General features: G+C 58.1%; 4 protein-coding genes across 4 annotated transcripts; 1 reads left to right on the forward strand and 3 right to left on the reverse strand.

Moving 5' to 3' along the window:
• Positions 1-332: 332 nt before the first annotated feature.
• On the forward strand, positions 333-2,286 carry BJ171DRAFT_501467 (uncharacterized protein). Its single transcript, XM_053110674.1, has 2 exons — positions 333-796; positions 931-2,286. Exons 1-2 carry the CDS (start codon positions 385-387, stop codon positions 2,178-2,180), a joined length of 1,662 nt encoding a protein of 553 aa, XP_052967321.1. The 5' UTR covers positions 333-384; the 3' UTR covers positions 2,181-2,286.
• Positions 2,287-5,741: 3,455 nt separating this feature from the next.
• On the reverse strand, positions 5,742-10,097 carry BJ171DRAFT_458383 (uncharacterized protein). The gene is made up of 3 exons (XM_053108377.1): positions 9,588-10,097; positions 8,213-9,368; positions 5,742-8,055 (listed from the first exon to the last, which is right to left on the reverse strand). The coding sequence occupies exons 1-3, from the start codon at positions 9,981-9,983 to the stop codon at positions 6,143-6,145; spliced, it is 3,465 nt and encodes a 1,154-aa protein (XP_052967322.1). The 5' UTR covers positions 9,984-10,097; the 3' UTR covers positions 5,742-6,142.
• A 53-nt stretch (positions 10,098-10,150) lies between these two features.
• Positions 10,151-15,366, reverse strand: BJ171DRAFT_501506 (male sterility protein-domain-containing protein). The gene is made up of 11 exons (XM_053110675.1): positions 14,940-15,366; positions 14,425-14,484; positions 14,094-14,266; positions 13,962-13,974; positions 13,794-13,872; positions 13,522-13,671; positions 13,106-13,282; positions 12,643-12,971; positions 11,098-12,440; positions 10,683-10,875; positions 10,151-10,509 (listed from the first exon to the last, which is right to left on the reverse strand). Exons 1-11 carry the CDS (start codon positions 15,293-15,295, stop codon positions 10,209-10,211), a joined length of 3,174 nt encoding a protein of 1,057 aa, XP_052967323.1. The 5' UTR covers positions 15,296-15,366; the 3' UTR covers positions 10,151-10,208.
• Positions 15,367-15,778: 412 nt separating this feature from the next.
• Positions 15,779-18,227, reverse strand: BJ171DRAFT_501509 (uncharacterized protein). Its single transcript, XM_053110676.1, has one exon. The coding sequence runs from the start codon at positions 18,208-18,210 to the stop codon at positions 16,006-16,008; it is 2,205 nt and encodes a 734-aa protein (XP_052967324.1). The 5' UTR covers positions 18,211-18,227; the 3' UTR covers positions 15,779-16,005.

Here is an 18,227-nt window from a genome sequence, read left to right on the forward strand (position 1 = left end):
ATCGGCCGATGAGGTGCCGACCGCAGATACAGTGGAATCGTGGACTCGGTTGGAGGGGAATGATGGAATCCACCGGGTCGTTCTCGGGGGAGCGCATGATGCGATATGGTATTCACCATGATATACGATATGACATCTAATATGATATACGATATGACATCTAATATGATATCCAATATGATATACGGCATGACATGATACAGTGCGAAGCGATGCAGTGCGCTGCGAGCAAACTTGGCGTGTTTTGTTCACAGCGATCCCGTCCTCATCGGCTGGTCATCGGCCGGTCATCGGCCGAGCCGAACATGCTGCTTGACCTCCCGTCCTCCGCGTCGTCGCTCCTTCGCATCCATCTGCAGTCTCCCCAGACGCAGCCCGCAGCCCATGCGTCCGCTTCGGCTCTCCTCCTCCGACTCTGACTCCCCGCCGCATAGTCCCACCCCCGCCCGGTCTCTGTTTGTGAGGGCGGGGCGTCTGGGCTATCTTGGCCCCTCCCTCTGGCAGCCACGCTCCCGCTCTCCTTCGCCAGTCCTGCATTCGCCCATACCAAACCGACGGCTCTTCGTCCCCGAGTCCGATCTCGAGTCTGACGGCCCAGCAGATCTTGAAGCGGACTTGGCTGTCTCGCCTCAGCGCGACCCCAGTCCCATCTTGTCGCCCAGTCGAATAGCCAAGTCCATGGTGGTCGTATCGGACTCAGAAGACGAATACCAACCACCACCGCCGCCGCCGCCACTAGCCGCCCCAGCCCAGACAGGAAATCAGTCAACCGTCATCGATTTGGGTCTCTCTGAAGGTATGATTGACGCACTGGTGATGGATTTGATCTGATGTGACCCTTGTCATCCCTCCATCACCGATGGATGTTTTGGTAGCAAGGGCATCCTCGACCAGCCGCGCAGATACTTGCTAATACCACTATTTGCTCAGATGACAACTCGGACTTTGAGGGCAATATCCAGATCGTCATTCCGCTCAAGCGAAGCCCATGGAAACGCAAACGTTCTACCGGACTCTCGGCTGAGACGGGCGGCCCAATGCCGCCTCCGCCACAGAGCCCGGAGATCCAGTCCCTGTCTGATTCGCATGATAGCGGCCCCAAACAACTGTCGCCAAGCTCCCCACCCTGCAACCTTCATCCGCCCATCCGATCGCCGGCAGCTCCCCCCGGATCGGCCAAGCGGCACAAGCGCTATGTGGTCACGTCGGACTCTGAATCCCGGTCCGACAGCGGCCCCCAGATTCCCAGCAGATCCTCGCGCACACGGCCCAAACCATCGAGCACCAACAGCGCAAAAAGTCAGATGATACTCAGCCCTCGTCGCTTGCGGCATCAGGATCTGTCAGACGATGGAATCGACAGCGGAGCCAACTCCTCCAACGAGCAGCCGCCGGGCTCGCAGTCCCCGCAGTCGTCGCCGAGACAGACACGCTACTTTACACGTTCGCATCAGGTTGATCCTAGCGGGCAGCAAGGCGACAGTGCCGTTGTAGATCTGGATGCCGATGGCGATGCCGAAGACGATAGCGAAGACGAGCCAATGGCTGACGCTCGTAAAGGCAGCCGACGTCGCCGCAAAGTCCGGAACCACGATGGCAGTTCGGATGATGACGAGCCTGTCATTGACTTTGCCCGACCAATCGTCGACTCTGACAGCGACCCCGACTCAAACTACGGGAAGTACTACTGCACTCTGTGCGAAGAGCTCCTTCCTGCCGACAGCTTCAGCGCCCAGCAGCTGGCACTGGCTATAGGCAGAGATCCGGACGCATACTGCCTGAAGCATCACATGTCCAAGACCCCGGTCCAGTATCGTCAGAAGCCTCACCAATCGTTCCTGGACTACATCGACTCGATACAGATACCCTCGCGTGCAAGCATCTCCACAGCAGTGTCTGAGGAGCACGGCCGCTCCCAGACGGTGGACCTAGACGATGCCTACAACGTCGACGACGAGCTTGGGGATCAGAGCTCCGATTCCGAGGTCCTTGAGGACCTCTCGTCGATCATGCATTTTGGGAAATATCCCAACTGCACCTACGGGTGGGTCTATGAACACGACCGGCCGTACTGTGAGTGGGTGCTGAAGATCGCCTCGCCGCAGTGTCCTTACACTCGGGCCTTCCAGAAGTGGTATCGGAGCATGGAAGCCGAGTCGGCGTTTGTGGTGTCGGACTGACCAGCAGAGTCGGCCGCTTGACTGTATGGGCTTCCATAGCTACACTTTATTCAGAAAAAAACGGGACAATATAGCCGTTTCCATGAACATGTAGTATGTGCTGTGCTTGCGTCAAGCAAAGCCACAAGAAATAAAACAGATCACTTTGGCAGCCTCCGAGTGAAGACCACCGGTCGCTCTCCGGTCTCCACAATCGACCTGCATACTGTGATCATGTTGCGCGCCGCATTGACGTCGCGATTCCACACTGTCCGGCAGCTGGGATTCTTGCAGCTCCTGACAAAGTGGGAATTCGCAACACTGGGCGCATCGAGTCCTTCCAACCGAACTGGCTCCAGGCACTTGGAGCACACTTGCGAGGTGTTGAACTCGTTCGTCGAGACTACCTTGACGCTTCCGTGAGGGTGATTGGGACGGCGGCGGTGGTGCTCGAATTGCTCAAAGTACTGAGCAAACCGCTGCCTCCGAGGGCTGGATGCATAGCCCTTGCCCTGTCGCCATGACGCATTGCCAAAGGCGATCACCACATCGGTCCGTATCGGGGCGTGCCTCAGGACGGCCTTGCACATCCTGTCGACGGCCACTTGGCGTCTCTTGTGGCCCGTGAAGCGATGGTGACGGGCCTTCTTGCCAAGGTGGAAGTCGAGCTGCACTCGCAGCTCCGGTCGCAGGACATGCGTGAGATGGACCTTGAAAGCCTCCGAGGACGACACCTTGGGCGAGGGGGTGGTCGACATCCAGGTCTCGATGCTGAGTCGATACTTCATGGTGTTGTGCCACTTGGTGTTGGACGTATGGCCACACATGTGCTGATAGTGGCCATTGGAGAACGAGACCACCTCGTCTTGGTGGCCCGGTGCTTGGATGACCGCCGTGAAGACGGAGCCGACTCCAGGATCGATGCCAATCCAAGTGGTGCGATCGGGGTCTGGGTCGCCAATGTGCTCCTGGATGCGCTGCTCGGCAGTCGGAGGAGGCTCGATGGTCTCGGTGTGATCGGTTCGAGGCACAAACTTGACGAGACCGATGGTGCATCCAATGCCATCGGTGCTGATCTCGTAGTTGAACAGCTTCTTGTCCACGTCTCGCTCTTGGAAGAGGGAACTACGCAGCTTGAAGCAACTGCGCCAGAGACGATCCTGGTTGTTGATGCCGTCCTCACCTTCTTCCTTGAGCTTGTCCCTGGTGAGTCCAAGACGATGTTCGGTGTCAAGGAGTTGCCAGAGAGTGACCGTGTCGATCTTGATGTACTTGGCCCTTGCAGTGCATAGAGGAACCATCGTGCACACGGCCGGAGGAGTGTCCAGAGCGAGCTGCTTGAGTGCCCAGTTGATCCTGGATGCCAGCTTGTTGATCTTGGACTTGGTGGTGCCGAGCTCAGACTTGGCCGTGGTGAACCTCTTGTCGTCGGAGGGAATGCCTTGGGCAGTGAGCTCGTCCAGCTTGGCCTGGCGCTGCAGCTCGGTGACTCGGAGGGCGGGCATGTCACAGTCGATCCACTTGTGGACATCGTCGACCATCTTGTCTCGGGCGAGGATTCTCACATGGTGTGAGAGGCGATGGAGGGCCCGGAAGCGGTCCTGGTCGTTGCTGTACCGAAACTCGTCCAGGACGTGGCCAAAGTCCGGGTAGAGGAACTCGAGATCGGCCTTGGGTGGAGTCTGCCCTGGTTTCTCGAAGAGCTCGAGACAAGCCTCGATGGCTTCGTGCTTATGCTTGTTGGCAGGGAAGACGGCAGCACAGAAGCGGCGAAGGAGTCGCCAGTAGGCCAGGTCGAGGTAGGTGGTGCAGTTGGTAGCATAGGCATTGACAGCCAGTGTGAGAAGCTGACTGTGAGCACCATCAGGCAGACGAGGGGCCGGAGGCAGGTCTGCGTGCCGAGTGGTCTGGTAGTCGCGAAAGGAAGCGACCAGATGCTCGTTGTACTGCTCGATGTCCCCGGTCGGGGAGAGGGCACCGTCCTGGACGATCTTAAAGCACTGGCGGATGAAAGCAGGGGTGGCCCTGGAGATGACGGGGACGGGAAGATCCTGCTCGATGCACCGGAGGATGTGCAGGTTGAGCAGCCTGGATGCCTCGAACTGGATCTGGGTCATGGCCTCGACAGTGGCCTGGATCTTGTCGCGGAGAGCGGGATTGAGACAACAGCCATCCATCGTCTGCTTGAAGCAGCTGAACTGAGGGGCGGATGACCTTCCATCCACGAGTGGGACGACAGAACTCTTGAGGGGCCGGTATTTGGGACATTTGCTGGTGTTGCAACGTTCGTGATCGGTGCCATCGCACTGGCGACATCGCTTGCCGGTACTCGAGGAAGTAGATGGACCAGGCTCGGTGGGATCGACATCCATTGGATCTGCAGAAGCAGTGGTGGTGAGCGACGGAGCAACAGAGAAACAAGCATGCGTGGGGTCAGAAGACGAACCAGAGACAGGCTCCGACTGTGACTTGGCTTTCTTGGGCCTGGGTGGCCGAGGCTGGCCATCACCGGTACCCTTGCGCTTCGGAGGCATGGGGGCACAGGATGCTGGATGCCTGCCAGTGGTACTGGTCAGAGCAGAGACTTTTTTTTTATCGTACAATAGCGCGATGATCAGATCAAGGCGAGATGAGGGAAGAAAGCAGCAGGACGAAGGTGTGGCATTTATACCCGAGAGCAGGAACCCGTCTGCGCGGGCTGGTTGGGGAAGTGACCCTGTTCAAAAATCGCCGAGAGGTTCAAGCCAGGGATTTGAGCGTGAAAATGGCGGCGTGATTGGGGGACTCAACCCCAAATCGGTGGGGACTCAACCCCAAAGAAGTTCTCGATGGGATTGAAGTCGGGCGAGGCAGGTGGGGTGAAGATCACTGACCATCCTCGGCGCTCGATGCAGCACACCAGAGTGGTTGATGGCAAATGCAGCCGAGACAGACTTGTGTTTCATGTGATTGCGCTGGCGAAGCGGAGCACCCTTCGGTGAGTATCCGTAGAGAGGAAAAATGGATCTCCTGATCCCTGTCTCATCGACAAAAACGAATCGTCGTGGGTCGATGGAGCGGACCTGGTCCCTGAACTGTGCCACTCGCTCATCCAGTCGCTTGGACTTGTAGAGGTGTGTTGCCCTCTTGTGTGAGAGACCTGCTCGGTGGATGGCAGTGTGGCAGAGTGAGAGTGATACTTTCCTCTGGAGGATGGACTCGGGCTTGCATCGCAACACAGGACCAGTCTGGAACGGGTCCTGTTCAATCAGGGTGCGGATGACTGGACATGCCTGCTCGAAGAAAGTGGATCTGCGAGCTGGGACCCGGGATGGGCCATCCAGCTTGCATCCTCGGTGCCATCGATGGATGGTGCTCTTGGATACACTGAATATGGAGGCGACCTTACGCAGGCTATGGATGAGGGCGTAGCATCGCAATGCGGCGGTGCGAAAGTCGGATGTGTGGCGAATGGTCATGGCCAGCGCAGGATAACATTGGGTAACAAAATATTGATCAATGGTCAAAAACCCGGGTGTCCCGTTTTTTATTGGATTGCCTGTAATACATGCATGAATCCTGGCTCTGGAGCCAGCGACCCAGTCCGGCTGTCATCGAGAGAGCGGATGTGTACAGTTGATCCAGAAAGAAACGGGACAGGTCCCCTTTCTGGCATCAGGCTCCAGTGAGCAAGCCCTGCGATTGTTCCCGTCCTGGTTGGTAATCTCTTTGTTTTGGTTGGTTTGGGAAGCATGGTCTTGAATACACTCGGTGGATCCCCTGTAGCGACAATCGACTGGTGTTGATGTGTGAGTGTGTGAGTGTGGTGCATTCACTCGATGTGTGAGTGTGGTTTATTCACTGGATGTGTGAGTGTGGGGTATTCACTCGACTCTCTGGACAGTTCCAGAGTGTATCGATCTCAAGATACTCGACTTTCTCGAGTCGCTTGGCTTTCTCGTCCATAGATAACATCCCTCGCTCACCCGTGGGGCGCATTGCCTCTAATTCTCCCCGGACTTTTCGGCGACCTCTTGAAGAATCACAGTCACGCTCTCAAGATCAGGATGAGCTGGGGATATCTGCGACAAAATCGCAGCGGCATCCTTGGCATGCTCACGAGCGTCGCTATACTGCATCTTGGAGCTCTCCGCCATGGCCATGCCACGAAGTGCCGCAGCTACAACACGATCCTTGGGCAAGTCGGTTCCCAAAGCATGCGCAGCCTCGGCGATGTCGCTATCGTTGGACTCGGTGATCTGGCCATGAATCTCGACGGATTCTTGAAAGAGCGCTTGGGCGCGGTCGTAGTATCCTAGACTGCTAGCGATGTTCCCCATTGCAAGCAGGGTCGTGGCAACAATGCGATCCGCTCGGCTGCCGGGAATCTTGCTCCATATATCGACTGACTCTTGGTAGAAGGCAAGAGCGTCGTCCAGACGGCCCTGCTTCTGAGCCACCCCGCCCATGTTATTGAGGACGGTCGCAACGTCGAGGTGCGCTCGTGTTCCGAACACCTTGACTTTGATGTCAAGGCACTCTTGATAGAGCTTGAGGGCGGTGGCGTACTGCCCTTGGGCGGCAGCAAGCAATCCCATATTGTTGAGTGTCGTGGCAACATCGGGATGATCTCGAGTGCCCAGAACCTTCACTCGAATATCCAGACACTCTCGATACAGGACGAGCGCTTCGTTTAGACGTCCTCGACTGCGCTGCAGTGTGCCCAGGCCATCGAGGATCTCGGCGACTTCGGCATGCTGGCGAGTGCCATAGACCTTGACTTTGATATCGAGGCACTCCTGACCGAGCGCATAGGCATTTTCCAGGCGCCCTTGTGCGGCTGCTACGAGTGCCATACTGAAGAGGGTGGTGGCGACAGAAAAGTGCTCGCGCGTTCCAAATATCTTGAGCTTGATGTCGAGCGATTCTTGGAAGTACTTGATGGCGACATCCCAGCGCGCCTGCGTCTTGGCCACGCCGCCCATGTTGTTCAGAGCAGTGGCAATACTGAAGTGCTCTCGGGTGCCAAAGATGCCGCTCCAGATGTCGATCGACTGCTGGTACAACTCAAGCGCATCGTTGAGACGCCCTTGTGCGGACGCAGCATTGCCGAGATTGCTGAGTGTTGCGGCAAAGTCGGCATACTTACGGCCATTGGGGATCTTGTGCCAGACTTCGAGCGACTCCTGGTAGAGCGCGAGTGCTTCGCTCGGGCGTCCTTGGTCAGTGTGCACAAGGCCCATGTTGTTGAGAACAGTGGCTACTTCGGGATGATCTTGCGTTCCAAGCACTTTGACCCGGAGGTCGCGTGTTTCTTGTAGGTATTCAATCGCTCGGTCAGGGCACCCTTTGAATCGAGCTGCCAAGCCCATGGCGTTGAGGATGGTAGCGACTTCAAGTCGCTCGCGGGTGCCAAAAACCTTGACATAGATCCCGAGAGCCCTTTCAAGTTGCTGGAGCGCCTGGCCAAATCGTCCCTGTGCGATCGAAGTTTCGCCCATGCCCCCGAGGATCCTCGCGATATGCTCTCTATCTTCACCGCCATAGAACTGGATCGAGCGTTCCATGCTCCGTTGATAAGTCTCTGATGCTTTGCTGTACTGTGCCCGCTGCTGCGATAGACGCGCAGCCTTGAACTCGACCTGGGAGTGGAGCGGCTTGGTGTAGCACTCGGGTACGCATTTCTCGACATATTGATCGAGATGTTTGGACAGGGCCAATGCACTCCTGTCTTCGGGCTGTGTCAGCTCCAGCAGTGCTTCGCCAGTGGCATCTTCGATCCGGTCGCTGTTGAGCTCGGTGTGCGCTGCGACCCACTCGTGGGCGACTCTCTGCGTCAGCGAGTGTGTGTAGTACTGCTCGTCGGGCCCGGGCCGGAGCAGACCACTCTCGCACACCATTTTGACGAAATGGGCAGCTGGACAGAGATATGGTTCGTCAATCACCGTCAGCCATTCGTGTGTTTGTGCATTCATCGCCAGTTACTCATCGCCTGGGCATTCGCTTGCCATTCATCCACACCGTCAAGCATATTCGCCCACATCCCTCGCACAACTCTGCCGTCACTCACTCACCATCGGCCGAGAGCTCCATCTTCTGCGCAATCGCTGTGATCAGCTCGAGAGGAATGTCGTCTGGCGCCAGCAGGCTGATCGCCCCAAACAGCCGACATGCCTCGACTCCCACTGCACCCTTCTTCAGCAGCGTGCTCATCGACAGATCCACGATCACCTTGAGCGACGACCGGGTCTCGTCTTCGCCATCCTGCTCCTCGAGTGCCTGGGCAAACTGCGCCTCGATCTCGTCGATCGGCGTGTCGTTGCATTCGGCATAGATCCGCACCGTCTGGATCACAAGCGGATATCCGTTGATCCGGTCCATGAGCTTTCGGAGCGTTGCTCGGTCCTGGTCGGTGCCCACCTTCACGGCAATCATTGGCGATGTCGCCAGGATGTAGTCAAAGGCTGTCTCGCTCTTCCACGACTCGAGGCGGAGTGGAGCCTGCTGGAAGTCGTCAAGCTTGGCCCCGAGGGCCGTGAGGAAGGGTCCTTCGTCGAGAGCCGACAACCGGGTCGTCACAACGACGTCGCCGCTGAATCCGGCCGCGACAGAGTGCTCAAACACCGAGTCGACCACGGCCATGTCGTCCACGTTGTCGAAGACCAGGAGATACTCGCGGCTCTGGGAGAGGATCCGAGAGGCATGCTGCTTGATCTCGCCGGGCTTGATGTGCGGAAAGATGTCGACCAGGCTGTCGAGGGCCGTCGATTCGGTCGCGCAGTTGACCCAGTAGATGCGGCTGTACTGCGGCTTGATGCCGACAGTTTCGAGCTTGAAGCCGTCGAGTTCGCCGTCGTTGCTGACGGCAAGAGTGCCCATCATGAACTGGAGGAACTGGCGGGCCAGGACGGACTTGCCCATGCCGCCCATGCCCGAGACGACGGCGCGACCAGTCAGGGTGACCTGACGAAGGAGCGAGTCCAGATGGCCCATGTCGCCGAGGAACAGGTTGTCGACATAGTACTTTGTGGGGATGGCGTCGCGGAGACCGGGGTTGGAGAAGATGGGGCTGAAGAGGGTGAGCAGACGGTAGAGACGCTTGTGGGGCTGGTCGGGGCGGAAGCCGTACATCTGGATCTGGTTCATGCGGTCGATGGTGTGCTTGAGCGAGGCAAACTTGGGGTCGCTGGGGAAGGACATCATATACGGCTTGAAGTCGATGTAGCCACCCTGCGAGAGCGAGCGAGCGAGCGAGTGAGTGAGTGAGTGAGTGAGTGAGCGAGTGAGTGAGTGAGTGAGTGAGTGAGTGAGTGAGTGAGTGAGTGAGTGAGTGAGTGAGTGAGTGAGTGAGTGAGAGAGTGAGTGAGTGAGTGGCATCCGATATGGGCCCTGCATATCAGATCATGTCCGATGATGGCATGATGCCAGGTCGTCCAGATGGATACCCACATCCTCCAGAGTCGCAATGCACAGCGGCAGGACAGGCAGGTCTGGCTTGGCATCCTTGAGATCCAGGGCTGTCCTGATTTCGTCGACGACGCTGTCGGGTTCGCCCTGGTCGGCGAGTTCCTTCATTCCGTTCATGGACGACTTGCTGACGAGCAGGACGGCAACGGCACTGCCGGGAAGGGCATCGGTGGAGACGCCAGCTGTCCCGTCGAGACAGTCCGAGTCGAGAAAGACCGAGATGGGCTCGCCATGGCGACGCTGGCCGACCGAAGCCAGGAGGCGCTTGAGGTCTCGGGCAATCTGCTCGTCGGATGAGCGCCAATGCGAGAGGAAGAAGGCATGCTTGGGCCCGTGCGTGGGGCACTGGAACGGCTCGCTACCAGCGGCAGATGACATCGTATGCGATGAGTTGAGCGATGGGATGAGGGAACGAGTTTGGATGATGCGTTGGGCGATGAGTTGGGGGGGGGATGGGATGGACGATGGAGGAGCAAGTGCGCTGCCAGACCCGCACCCCCAATGCCTGCGATTTCAGGAGGGACAGCGCGACGCAAAGGACACAGTGCGCTTGAATGCGGTGTATTGACAGGTGCTATACTACGAGGGTCGCATGAGCAGGGCTCAGCGGATGGTCCGAGACGCCTTGCCGGGCACGGGCAGGAATCCGATGCTGAGCAGATATCGCAGACAGATCTCTGCCTGGAGCGCAGACGAGATGCAGCGAATAGGATAGATCGCGCGAGTGTGCGGGTTGTCGATGCGGAAGGACATGCTCATGACCATGTGCACCAACGGGAACAATGCGTTCTCCTGAGCCGCGAGGGAGTGGGCCAGGGCGTCCTTGAGGTGTTCGCGGGTCTCAAAGAAGATCTCCCATCCCAGGTCCCGGACTGCTTTGAACATTGTGGGCTCGTTGATGGCGCTGGAGCGATGTCATGCGAGCCAATAGAGGATTGTCAGCGGGGGGGGGGTGACGGGAGGTTGTGGAATCAGCAGAATCGCGAGCGAACGAAAGCGAGTCAGTTCCACCAGCCGAGCCGGGCGGCGTTGCCGACTATCGCTCCCGAGTGAACTCTCACGATCCTCGCGGCTTACCTGTTTTCCGGGTCGCTGATGTGGAAAACAAAGAGCGAAAGAGCTTGCTCAGAAGCCGCAATCTCGGTCGTCACACGAGCAACATGGTCGACGGGATCGAAGCTCATGGTCACTGTGCTCCCGTGGCACGGGGCAGCGCCAAGATGGATGAAGCCCTTGATGTATCGCCAAATGTAGTCGTCCGACTTGCAGACTGTCGAATATGAGCACGGAGACGAGCTGCGTGAGTATGCGAGACACGACTGTGGTTGCTCGCCAGCCTCAAAAGTCGGCTCTCGGTTGCGCCGCCACAGCGCATCTGGTTCATTTCTATGGCGCTGTTGGATGCCAGCCGCTTGGATGTGCATCGATGCACAGAGCACGATCGTCACTTTTGCCACAGCGACTCCTCAGCAGCCGACGAAACGCTAAATACCTCCATAGAGACTGTCGCCAGTAATCATACTTGGCCGGATGACCGTCGCTGGAACCCCCTTGGCCCGCGCCATGCTGATCAGCTGCTCAGAGAGCCATTTGGTCTGCAGATAGCCACCGGAGATGTTCCAGGCCGAGTAGACGCGCTCCTCGAGCAACTCATTGCTGTTCTTTGCTGTCGGGACGGCGCCGATGGTCGAGATATAGTGAAGCGGCTTCAGATGATGGGTGGTAGCCAGTCGCAGGGCTGTTGTCGTGCTAAGGACATTGGGCCCTTTGAGTTCTTCGTAACTTTGGATCCAGTTGATCACGGCGCCGGCGTGGACAATCACGTCCGTGTCCTGGGCAATCTGGTTCCATCGCGCGACCGAGAGCCCCCACATGTCCAGCGCCAAATCGCCTGGGACGGCATCGACCCTGTCCCAGATGTTGTACTTGGGGTCTGTTGCGTTATGCGAAGCCAGGACAAGGGATCGTGCCGTTTGTTGGAGACGCTCGAGGGCCGCATGTTCGCTCGCAGCCCGGACCAAGCATACAATCCGGGCGCTTGGAAATTTGGCCGCCAGCTCAAAGAGCAGGAAGATACCGAGGAAGCCGGTTGCGCCCGTCAGTACGATGCCGCGAGGCGATGTCGGGAAAACAAACCGTGGCAAATTTTTGGCCGTAACGCTCGGGTCATCGAGCCGGGCGGCTTCTTCAAGGAGGTCGAGTGAGGTGCATGTGAGGGACTTGTTGCTTTGGATATCCGAGATGATGGCAGCGATGCTTCGGGGTGTCATTCCATGGGAGAGCAGAATCAATGGGGCGAGGCCCGCATCAAATTCTTCTTTGATGACCAGGGCGAGCCGACTGGCGGACATGAAGTCAAAGCCAACGCCGGCCAGGTAATAGTCGCGCCCGTCGAGCACGTCGACATCGAGGATTACGCTGCCGATGCGCGAAACCTTGATTGCGATCTTGGATTGATATGCTCCGTCATCTTCGAGGGCCGGATATGACACCGCCAGCGCATATTGGTCCGCATTCTCGGCAATTTTCTTGAGCTTCTTGAGATCCCGTTTTCCAGAGTCATTGAAGGGCATTGCCTGCAGCTCGATGCAATTGTGGATCGGGAAAAGGACGGGGCTCTGAAGAGAAAAAATGGTATCGGCGGCATCATAGATTTGGCGGGATGTGAAATGCATGGGAGTGCCCTTGCGTAAAACGTAGAGCAAGACGATCTGCTGGCCCGAGGTGATCGTAAATGCGCAATCCGAGATCATATGCGAGATGGCTGCTGTCAGAATGTTTTCAAAGGCATTGAGGTCGATGTAGGTCCCATTGATTCTGACCTTCTGGCCGAACCTAGGCGTGGTTGCGACAGCGACCGGGAGGACGACCATCAGTTGCCAGAATTGGAACAGAAATGACTCAGGCATCGAATTCCCTCATATCGATAGTAGCCGAGCTCACACTGGACAATCCACGCCACATCCAATCGTCGGTTGGCAAACCTATTGTAACGGTCACGATGGAGATTGGACTGCTCCGTTGCGGGCTCACCCACCTTCCGAATACAACAATCTTCCTAGTCCCGACAATTTCGACCTCGTCCATGGTACAGACTCGTGGGGAGCCGTCCGCGAGGAACCCAAACGACGATAGCTTGTCGTTCGGATTGGCATTCAAAAAGTCAGGGTGGTTTCGGATGCGATCGCTGTTCTCAGTGGTATAGACCAAGATGCCTGTCTTGACATTGGTGGTATCCAAGGTGTTGCCATGCTCGTCAAAGAGAAGACACCGGACAGCGGGGTTGCGGATGGTGTACACGATGCGGCTTGGGATGGGATCCGAGGATCGGATGATGCACGTGCCTACGGCGCTCAGTAGTGCCGCCTTGAGGAGAAGAGGGAGATGGAGATGGAGGTGGAGGTGGAGAAAAGTGGTTGGAGACTCATTCGCTTCACTGGGGGGCAGTTCCCGCACCCGATCACTGGCCGTGGCGACATCGTGGTAGTGCCTTGAGTTACCTCGCTTGAACCGTATCCGCACTGTATCGTCGCATTCGGACAGAACATTCGAGCATGCTTGATAAGGCTGATGGTGACCAGCTCTGCCGAGGGGGCGATTCTGCGCACAGCCGGCCAGCTCAAATTGGCCCTCATGGCATCGGCGCGGTTGAAAACGAGCTTGAGGAATGATGGTGTCTGTCGATAGATGCGCATGCGTAAGTGGCCGAGTGCCTACTCGGAGGGGCTGGTATCCTGATTTTGGTACCATGGCCTGAATGCCTGTGGCCATCGATCTTTGTCGTGGCTCTTTGGATGCAGTAAACCACTGACTGGCTCTCCACGGTCATGTCACTCTAGCCTGCTCTTATTGCACCGGCAGGAAATATGCGCTCCTCGAAACCCAGAACAAACGCGGATGGCGAGAACGGACTTACCCCTTGAAGCACGTCCATTCCACTGTCCAAGAGCCGGATAACCATCTCGGCACGATCGGCGGGAGTGTATGCGGGTTTTGGAAACCACAACGAGCCTTTGAATGTGGGTGTAAGTATTGTGAAGACAGTGGAGACGCTGAAAGACGGAGCCTGAAGATACAGCATATTAGACCCACAAGCAGACACCGAGCAGATAACTGCTTGACCATCGTCTCATTGGGCACGCATATGTCATATTGCGGCATGGATCTCAACAGGGACGGATGACTGACCAAGAACACGCCAAACTTTCCGTAGAGAACTCCCCACTCTGGTCGGATAGAAGCGCACACGACGTGGCTGGCGAGATATCTGATGTGGCAAAGTGGGATATCGAGCGGCGGTGTCAGCGGGGCGCATCGGAGCAGACGGTCAAGACTGTGAAATTTCGGAGGACTTACGTCTTGGGAACACCTAGGAGGCGGATAAACCAGCGCAGTGCGATCGTGTTAGTTGGGCCATTCCGGGGATGGAAATATGTAACCGCCTGGTGGACATTGTAGCTCGAAGGCACGCCGCCCAGTTGTGCGTACCTGTTGTTCCTGAGGTGGTCAAATAAAATATCAACTCTTGCAGCGGGGCACAGACTTCCAGAGATGGCACGGGGACGGTTTCAGCCAGGGGATATTGACCCGCATCGACCACCTCGACGTTTGGGATGCGGCCGGGTCTGACCATGTGACAGAGCATGTAGCGGATGCCCACCCTGTACGCATGCGGCGAAATGGGATAAGGTTAGGGTGGGGAGAAGGGGACAAAGCAGTGAGTCAGGAGTGGGTGCACACAAAGAAGAGTGGTCAAGGCGCCGGACATGGGTCTCGTTCGCGAGATGGTCGACTGGCTACGGCACGCTCACACAACTACCTCTGGGCAATCTCATTGCGGATGGCAGACGGCCAGTTCAGAGCAAAGTTGATAACTCTCCTGAGAATGGGGAAACAGACGGGCAACGGGATGAGGGATTGAGGGATTGAGGATCCGAAGCAGGTCGGGTGAAGCGTTGAGCGGAGCATGTGTTGAGGGCGATGTGAATGACATCGGCCCCAATGCCACCCGATGGCGGGAATGGACAGAATCGATCGGCTTTGCGGAGGGATCCAGTGGATGGACAAGTGACAGCGAGACAAGACACCCAGGAGAAAGCCACTGGCACTCAACTTGCTCTGGCCATGGTCGGGGAACTCGCCGTGGCGATCGGCTGCATCCAGCTGCCAGGTCGGCCATGGCGGTGGGATCGATGTGCACACACCAGCGCATGTGCCTCCCTGTCGCCGCAGGAGAGACACCAGGCATTTGGCCGCATGACCGCCGAGTCCAGCTCGACGAAGACAGAGCGCGAGAGGGAGAAGGACAGCGCACAGACCGATAGCAACACGTACTTGCCAAGGATCCAGACTGCGTAGGTATAGAATACCCAGTGCGCTTCGGGCTCGCAGTAGATGGCAACGACGTCGTGCCCTTCGTCGTCCCAGCCAGGCAGGGTTTTGAGGCCCTGGGCGATCGAGTACGCTCGTTCCCAGAGCTGGAGATAGGTGTATCGCTCGGCAGAGCCATTTTCCAGCGTGAAGATGGCGAGGATGTCGGGTTCCTCGCGAGCAAACTTCACGACGGCCTCGAGGGGATGCATCCACTGGCCGAACTGATCGACCGGGAACAGCGAGCCCGGCGAGATGACCTCGGGGCTGGCAGGATCGATGGGCGACCAGGTCTCAGAGGGGCGGCGTTCCTCGGGCATCGCAGCAGGTCACAGCAGAATCCAGGGAGACCTCTTGAGAGAGCTCTTGGGAGAAGCGCAAAGGAGCAAGGCCAGCGAAGGAGAAGGAGAAGGAGAAGGAGGAGAGCGACGACCACGAGGAAGGGCATGCCAGGCAGGGGGAGCCCGGCTCGGCGCGGCTCCCAATCGGGCGGCGCGCACAAGCGGACGCGTAGCGGCGCGTGACGGCCAATAGGCGGGCGCGGAGAGGGTGGCGCCGCTGGGCAGACGCGCTGCATCTGCCACAGAGTGGCTGCTCCGCGGGTGCGGCGCGTCGGAGTCATGGGCGGGGGCGTTGTGGACGCGGCGGGCCGCGCAGTCTCAGTGCAGAGCCGAAATGGGCCCAGGCACAGAGCATGCGACGCCCCGAGCACGCGAGCCGCCGCCCTTGACAGCCACACATGGGCCAAGAGGCGAGCCCCTGGCTCTGGCTCTGGCTCTGGCTCTGGTTGTCAATCGACAGCTTCCCTCTTCGGGGGCTCAATGTACAAGCAGTGTATTGAAAGAGGAGGGAAGAGCCGTCCCAGGAAGGAAGAGAGAGCAACCGAAGTGCCCGGGATACAAAGAAATCGATCAAGAAGCGGATGGAGTCAAAATGGAGGACCAGAACAGGTGAATCGGAGGGCACATCGGGCCACATCGAGCGGCACACACTCATGTCCGTTGCCGCTGTCGATGGACGATGCTTGAGCTTAGTTGCTATCCAGATCGATGAGCTTGTTCGTGGCTTCGTTGAGGCCCTGGTTGGCAGCCTTGTAGTACCAGCGGACAGCCGCCTGGACGTCTTGGACAACGCCGCTGCCGAACTCGAAGCACTGGGCAAGGTTCCATTGGGCAGCTGAGTTGCCCTGCTCGGCCGCCTTGGTGTACCACCCGACCGCAGCGCCGCTGTCGGCACGAGTCCCAAGGCCAAACTCATAACATCGACCCAGCTGGTTCTGTGCGCCGCTGTGGCCTTGATCGGCAGCACGGCGGTACCACTGCAAGGCGGCGTCCATGTCCTCGCGGACACCATGTCCCTTCTCGTAGCAGAAGCCCAGGCTGTTTTGTGCATCCGGATTGCCGCGCTCGGCTGATCGGAGCAGCCATTCGGCAGCTCGAGTGTGGTTCTGGCCGAGACCCTCGCCGGTGTAGTACAGCCGGCCAAGGTGGTACTCTCCCAGAGCGTTGCTTCGATCGGCGGCCCGGCGGTAGCACTCGACAGCCTGGTTTTCGTCTTGATGCACGCCCCATCCATGCTCGTAGCACTGGCCGACCATGACTTGCGAATACAGGTTGCCCTTCTCGGTGGCAGCACGGTACCATTCGAGCGCTCGGGCATCTTGCTGCTGGATTCCCCAGCCGTGGTTGAGGCATTGGCCAAGCCAGTGCTGACTGACGTCGTGTCCCTTGTACGCGAGCTGCTCGAAGATGCTCATGGCCCGGCCTTGGTCCTTGGGGACGCCAAAGCCGTTGACAAGACAGACAGCCATCAAGTGCTTGCACAGCCACTCCTGGTCCGAGCCAAACTCGCACACAGAGAAGAGTCGCTCGGCGGCAGCAGAGGAGGACGACACGTTGGGATTGCTGCAGTGCAGGCACTCTTCGCCAAGACCAAAATCGGCAGTCTTGCTCTCTCGGATGAGCTCGAGGCCCTTGGTTCTGTTCAGCTGGGTGCCGCGACCAAGGATATGGCACCATCCCAGCATGAAGGTGGCAATGGGCTTGATCACGGGATCATGGGATTGCTTTCGGTGGACCTCTTGCCAGTACGCAAAGGCGTCCACGTCCTTCCTCGGAACGCCAACGCCGGTAAGATGCAGCCAGCCGAGGTAGAAGAAGGCCTCGACGTTTTCCTGATCGGCACTGATCTGGAGGAGTTTGGCTGCCAGTTCCCAGACAGGATCGTCCGAGGGACGGCCGTTCGAGATGCCGATGGCAGCTTGCACACAGGCCTCAGCTTCAAATTTGCGAACGCGATTCAGAGTAACGCGTGGGACATTTTCATGCTTCTCCAAATAGGCAATGATCTCGTCCGCCGGCTGGGGAGCAGGCGGCCAGTTTGGAGGAGGACCAAGGCCCACGGTAAAGCGTCGCTTCTCTTTTGGACCAAGGGCACCATTGGAATCCCAAGTATCCATAAAGTCATCGATAGGCACGGCCGCTGGATAGGGTAGCGCCATAGGAATCTGGGGAGGAGGCGACATGGTGTACTTGACTGTGGAGATATTCGCAAAGGGTAGCGTTGGCGTTGGAGCCTGGGGGAACACCAGAGGAGGCCTGGAGGGCGTTCGGTCCAGAGGGGGCACCGGAGCAGGTTCAGGGACAGGAGCGGGCTCGGGGGCCGGAGCCGGAGTCGACTCAGACACAGACACAGATACAGGCACAAAGACAGGGGTAGGTGCAGGCGGTTGGTAATTGCGATAGGGCTCGAGCTCACGGAGAATATCGGGGAATCTGGGCCGTTCCAATGGCCGTTGGTGCCAGCATCTTTCAATCAAGGCCCAGATGTTGTCGGGGACTCCGTCGACGCGCTTAGGACGGCTGCCTTTGCAGATTTGGGCCTCGACAGTGCGCACACGCATCGGCTCGCCGGAGGCGGTAACCCAAATCGGCTTGCAGTCGTTCAGGACTTCGTACAAAAGAACGCCAAAGGCATACACGTCGGTCCTGCGCGACGAGCCAGCGGGCTCCTCGTCATCCAGCATCTCAGGAGCCATGTAGTCAAGCGAGCCACCGACGGACTGACCGGGCTTGACGCGGATGGCCGAGGCCGAGGTGTATTTGGTGCGGGACATGCCAAAGTCTGTAATGACGGCATCAAGGGGCGTGCTCAGCAGGATGTTGAGCGACTTGAGGTCGCCGTGGACAATGTTGTTGTTGTGCAGATAGCTCATGCCGGAGGCGATCTGGTACATCAGCTTGAGCTTCTCTC

The sequence above is a fragment of the Polychytrium aggregatum genome, assembly GCF_025602895.1.
Source record: "Polychytrium aggregatum strain JEL109 chromosome Unknown BJ171scaffold_15, whole genome shotgun sequence".
Classification (NCBI taxonomy): domain Eukaryota; kingdom Fungi; phylum Chytridiomycota; class Chytridiomycetes; order Polychytriales; genus Polychytrium; species Polychytrium aggregatum.

Excerpts from the sequence above, each read along its gene's own strand:
- BJ171DRAFT_501467 (XM_053110674.1), top strand. The coding sequence starts at position 385 with ATGCGTCCGCTTCGGCTCTCCTCCTCCGACTCTGACTCCCCGCCGCAT. Across the intron at positions 797-930 it reads CGATTTGGGTCTCTCTGAAG|ATGACAACTCGGACTTTGAG; the intron begins GTATGATTGACG and ends CTATTTGCTCAG.
- BJ171DRAFT_501506 (XM_053110675.1), bottom strand. The coding sequence starts at position 15,295 with ATGCCCGAGGAACGCCGCCCCTCTGAGACCTGGTCGCCCATCGATCCT. Across the intron at positions 13,283-13,521 it reads GAATGGACGTGCTTCAAGGG|ACACCATCATTCCTCAAGCT; the intron begins GTAAGTCCGTTC and ends ATCTATCGACAG. Across the intron at positions 10,876-11,097 it reads TGGCGACAGTCTCTATGGAG|TCTGCAAGTCGGACGACTAC; the intron begins GTATTTAGCGTT and ends CATATTCGACAG.
- BJ171DRAFT_458383 (XM_053108377.1), bottom strand. The coding sequence starts at position 9,983 with ATGTCATCTGCCGCTGGTAGCGAGCCGTTCCAGTGCCCCACGCACGGG. Across the intron at positions 9,369-9,587 it reads GCATTGCGACTCTGGAGGAT|GGTGGCTACATCGACTTCAA; the intron begins GTGGGTATCCAT and ends TCGCTCTCGCAG. Across the intron at positions 8,056-8,212 it reads GATGGAGCTCTCGGCCGATG|CTGCCCATTTCGTCAAAATG; the intron begins GTGAGTGAGTGA and ends ATCTCTGTCCAG.
- BJ171DRAFT_501509 (XM_053110676.1), bottom strand. The coding sequence starts at position 18,210 with ATGTACCAGATCGCCTCCGGCATGAGCTATCTGCACAACAACAACATT.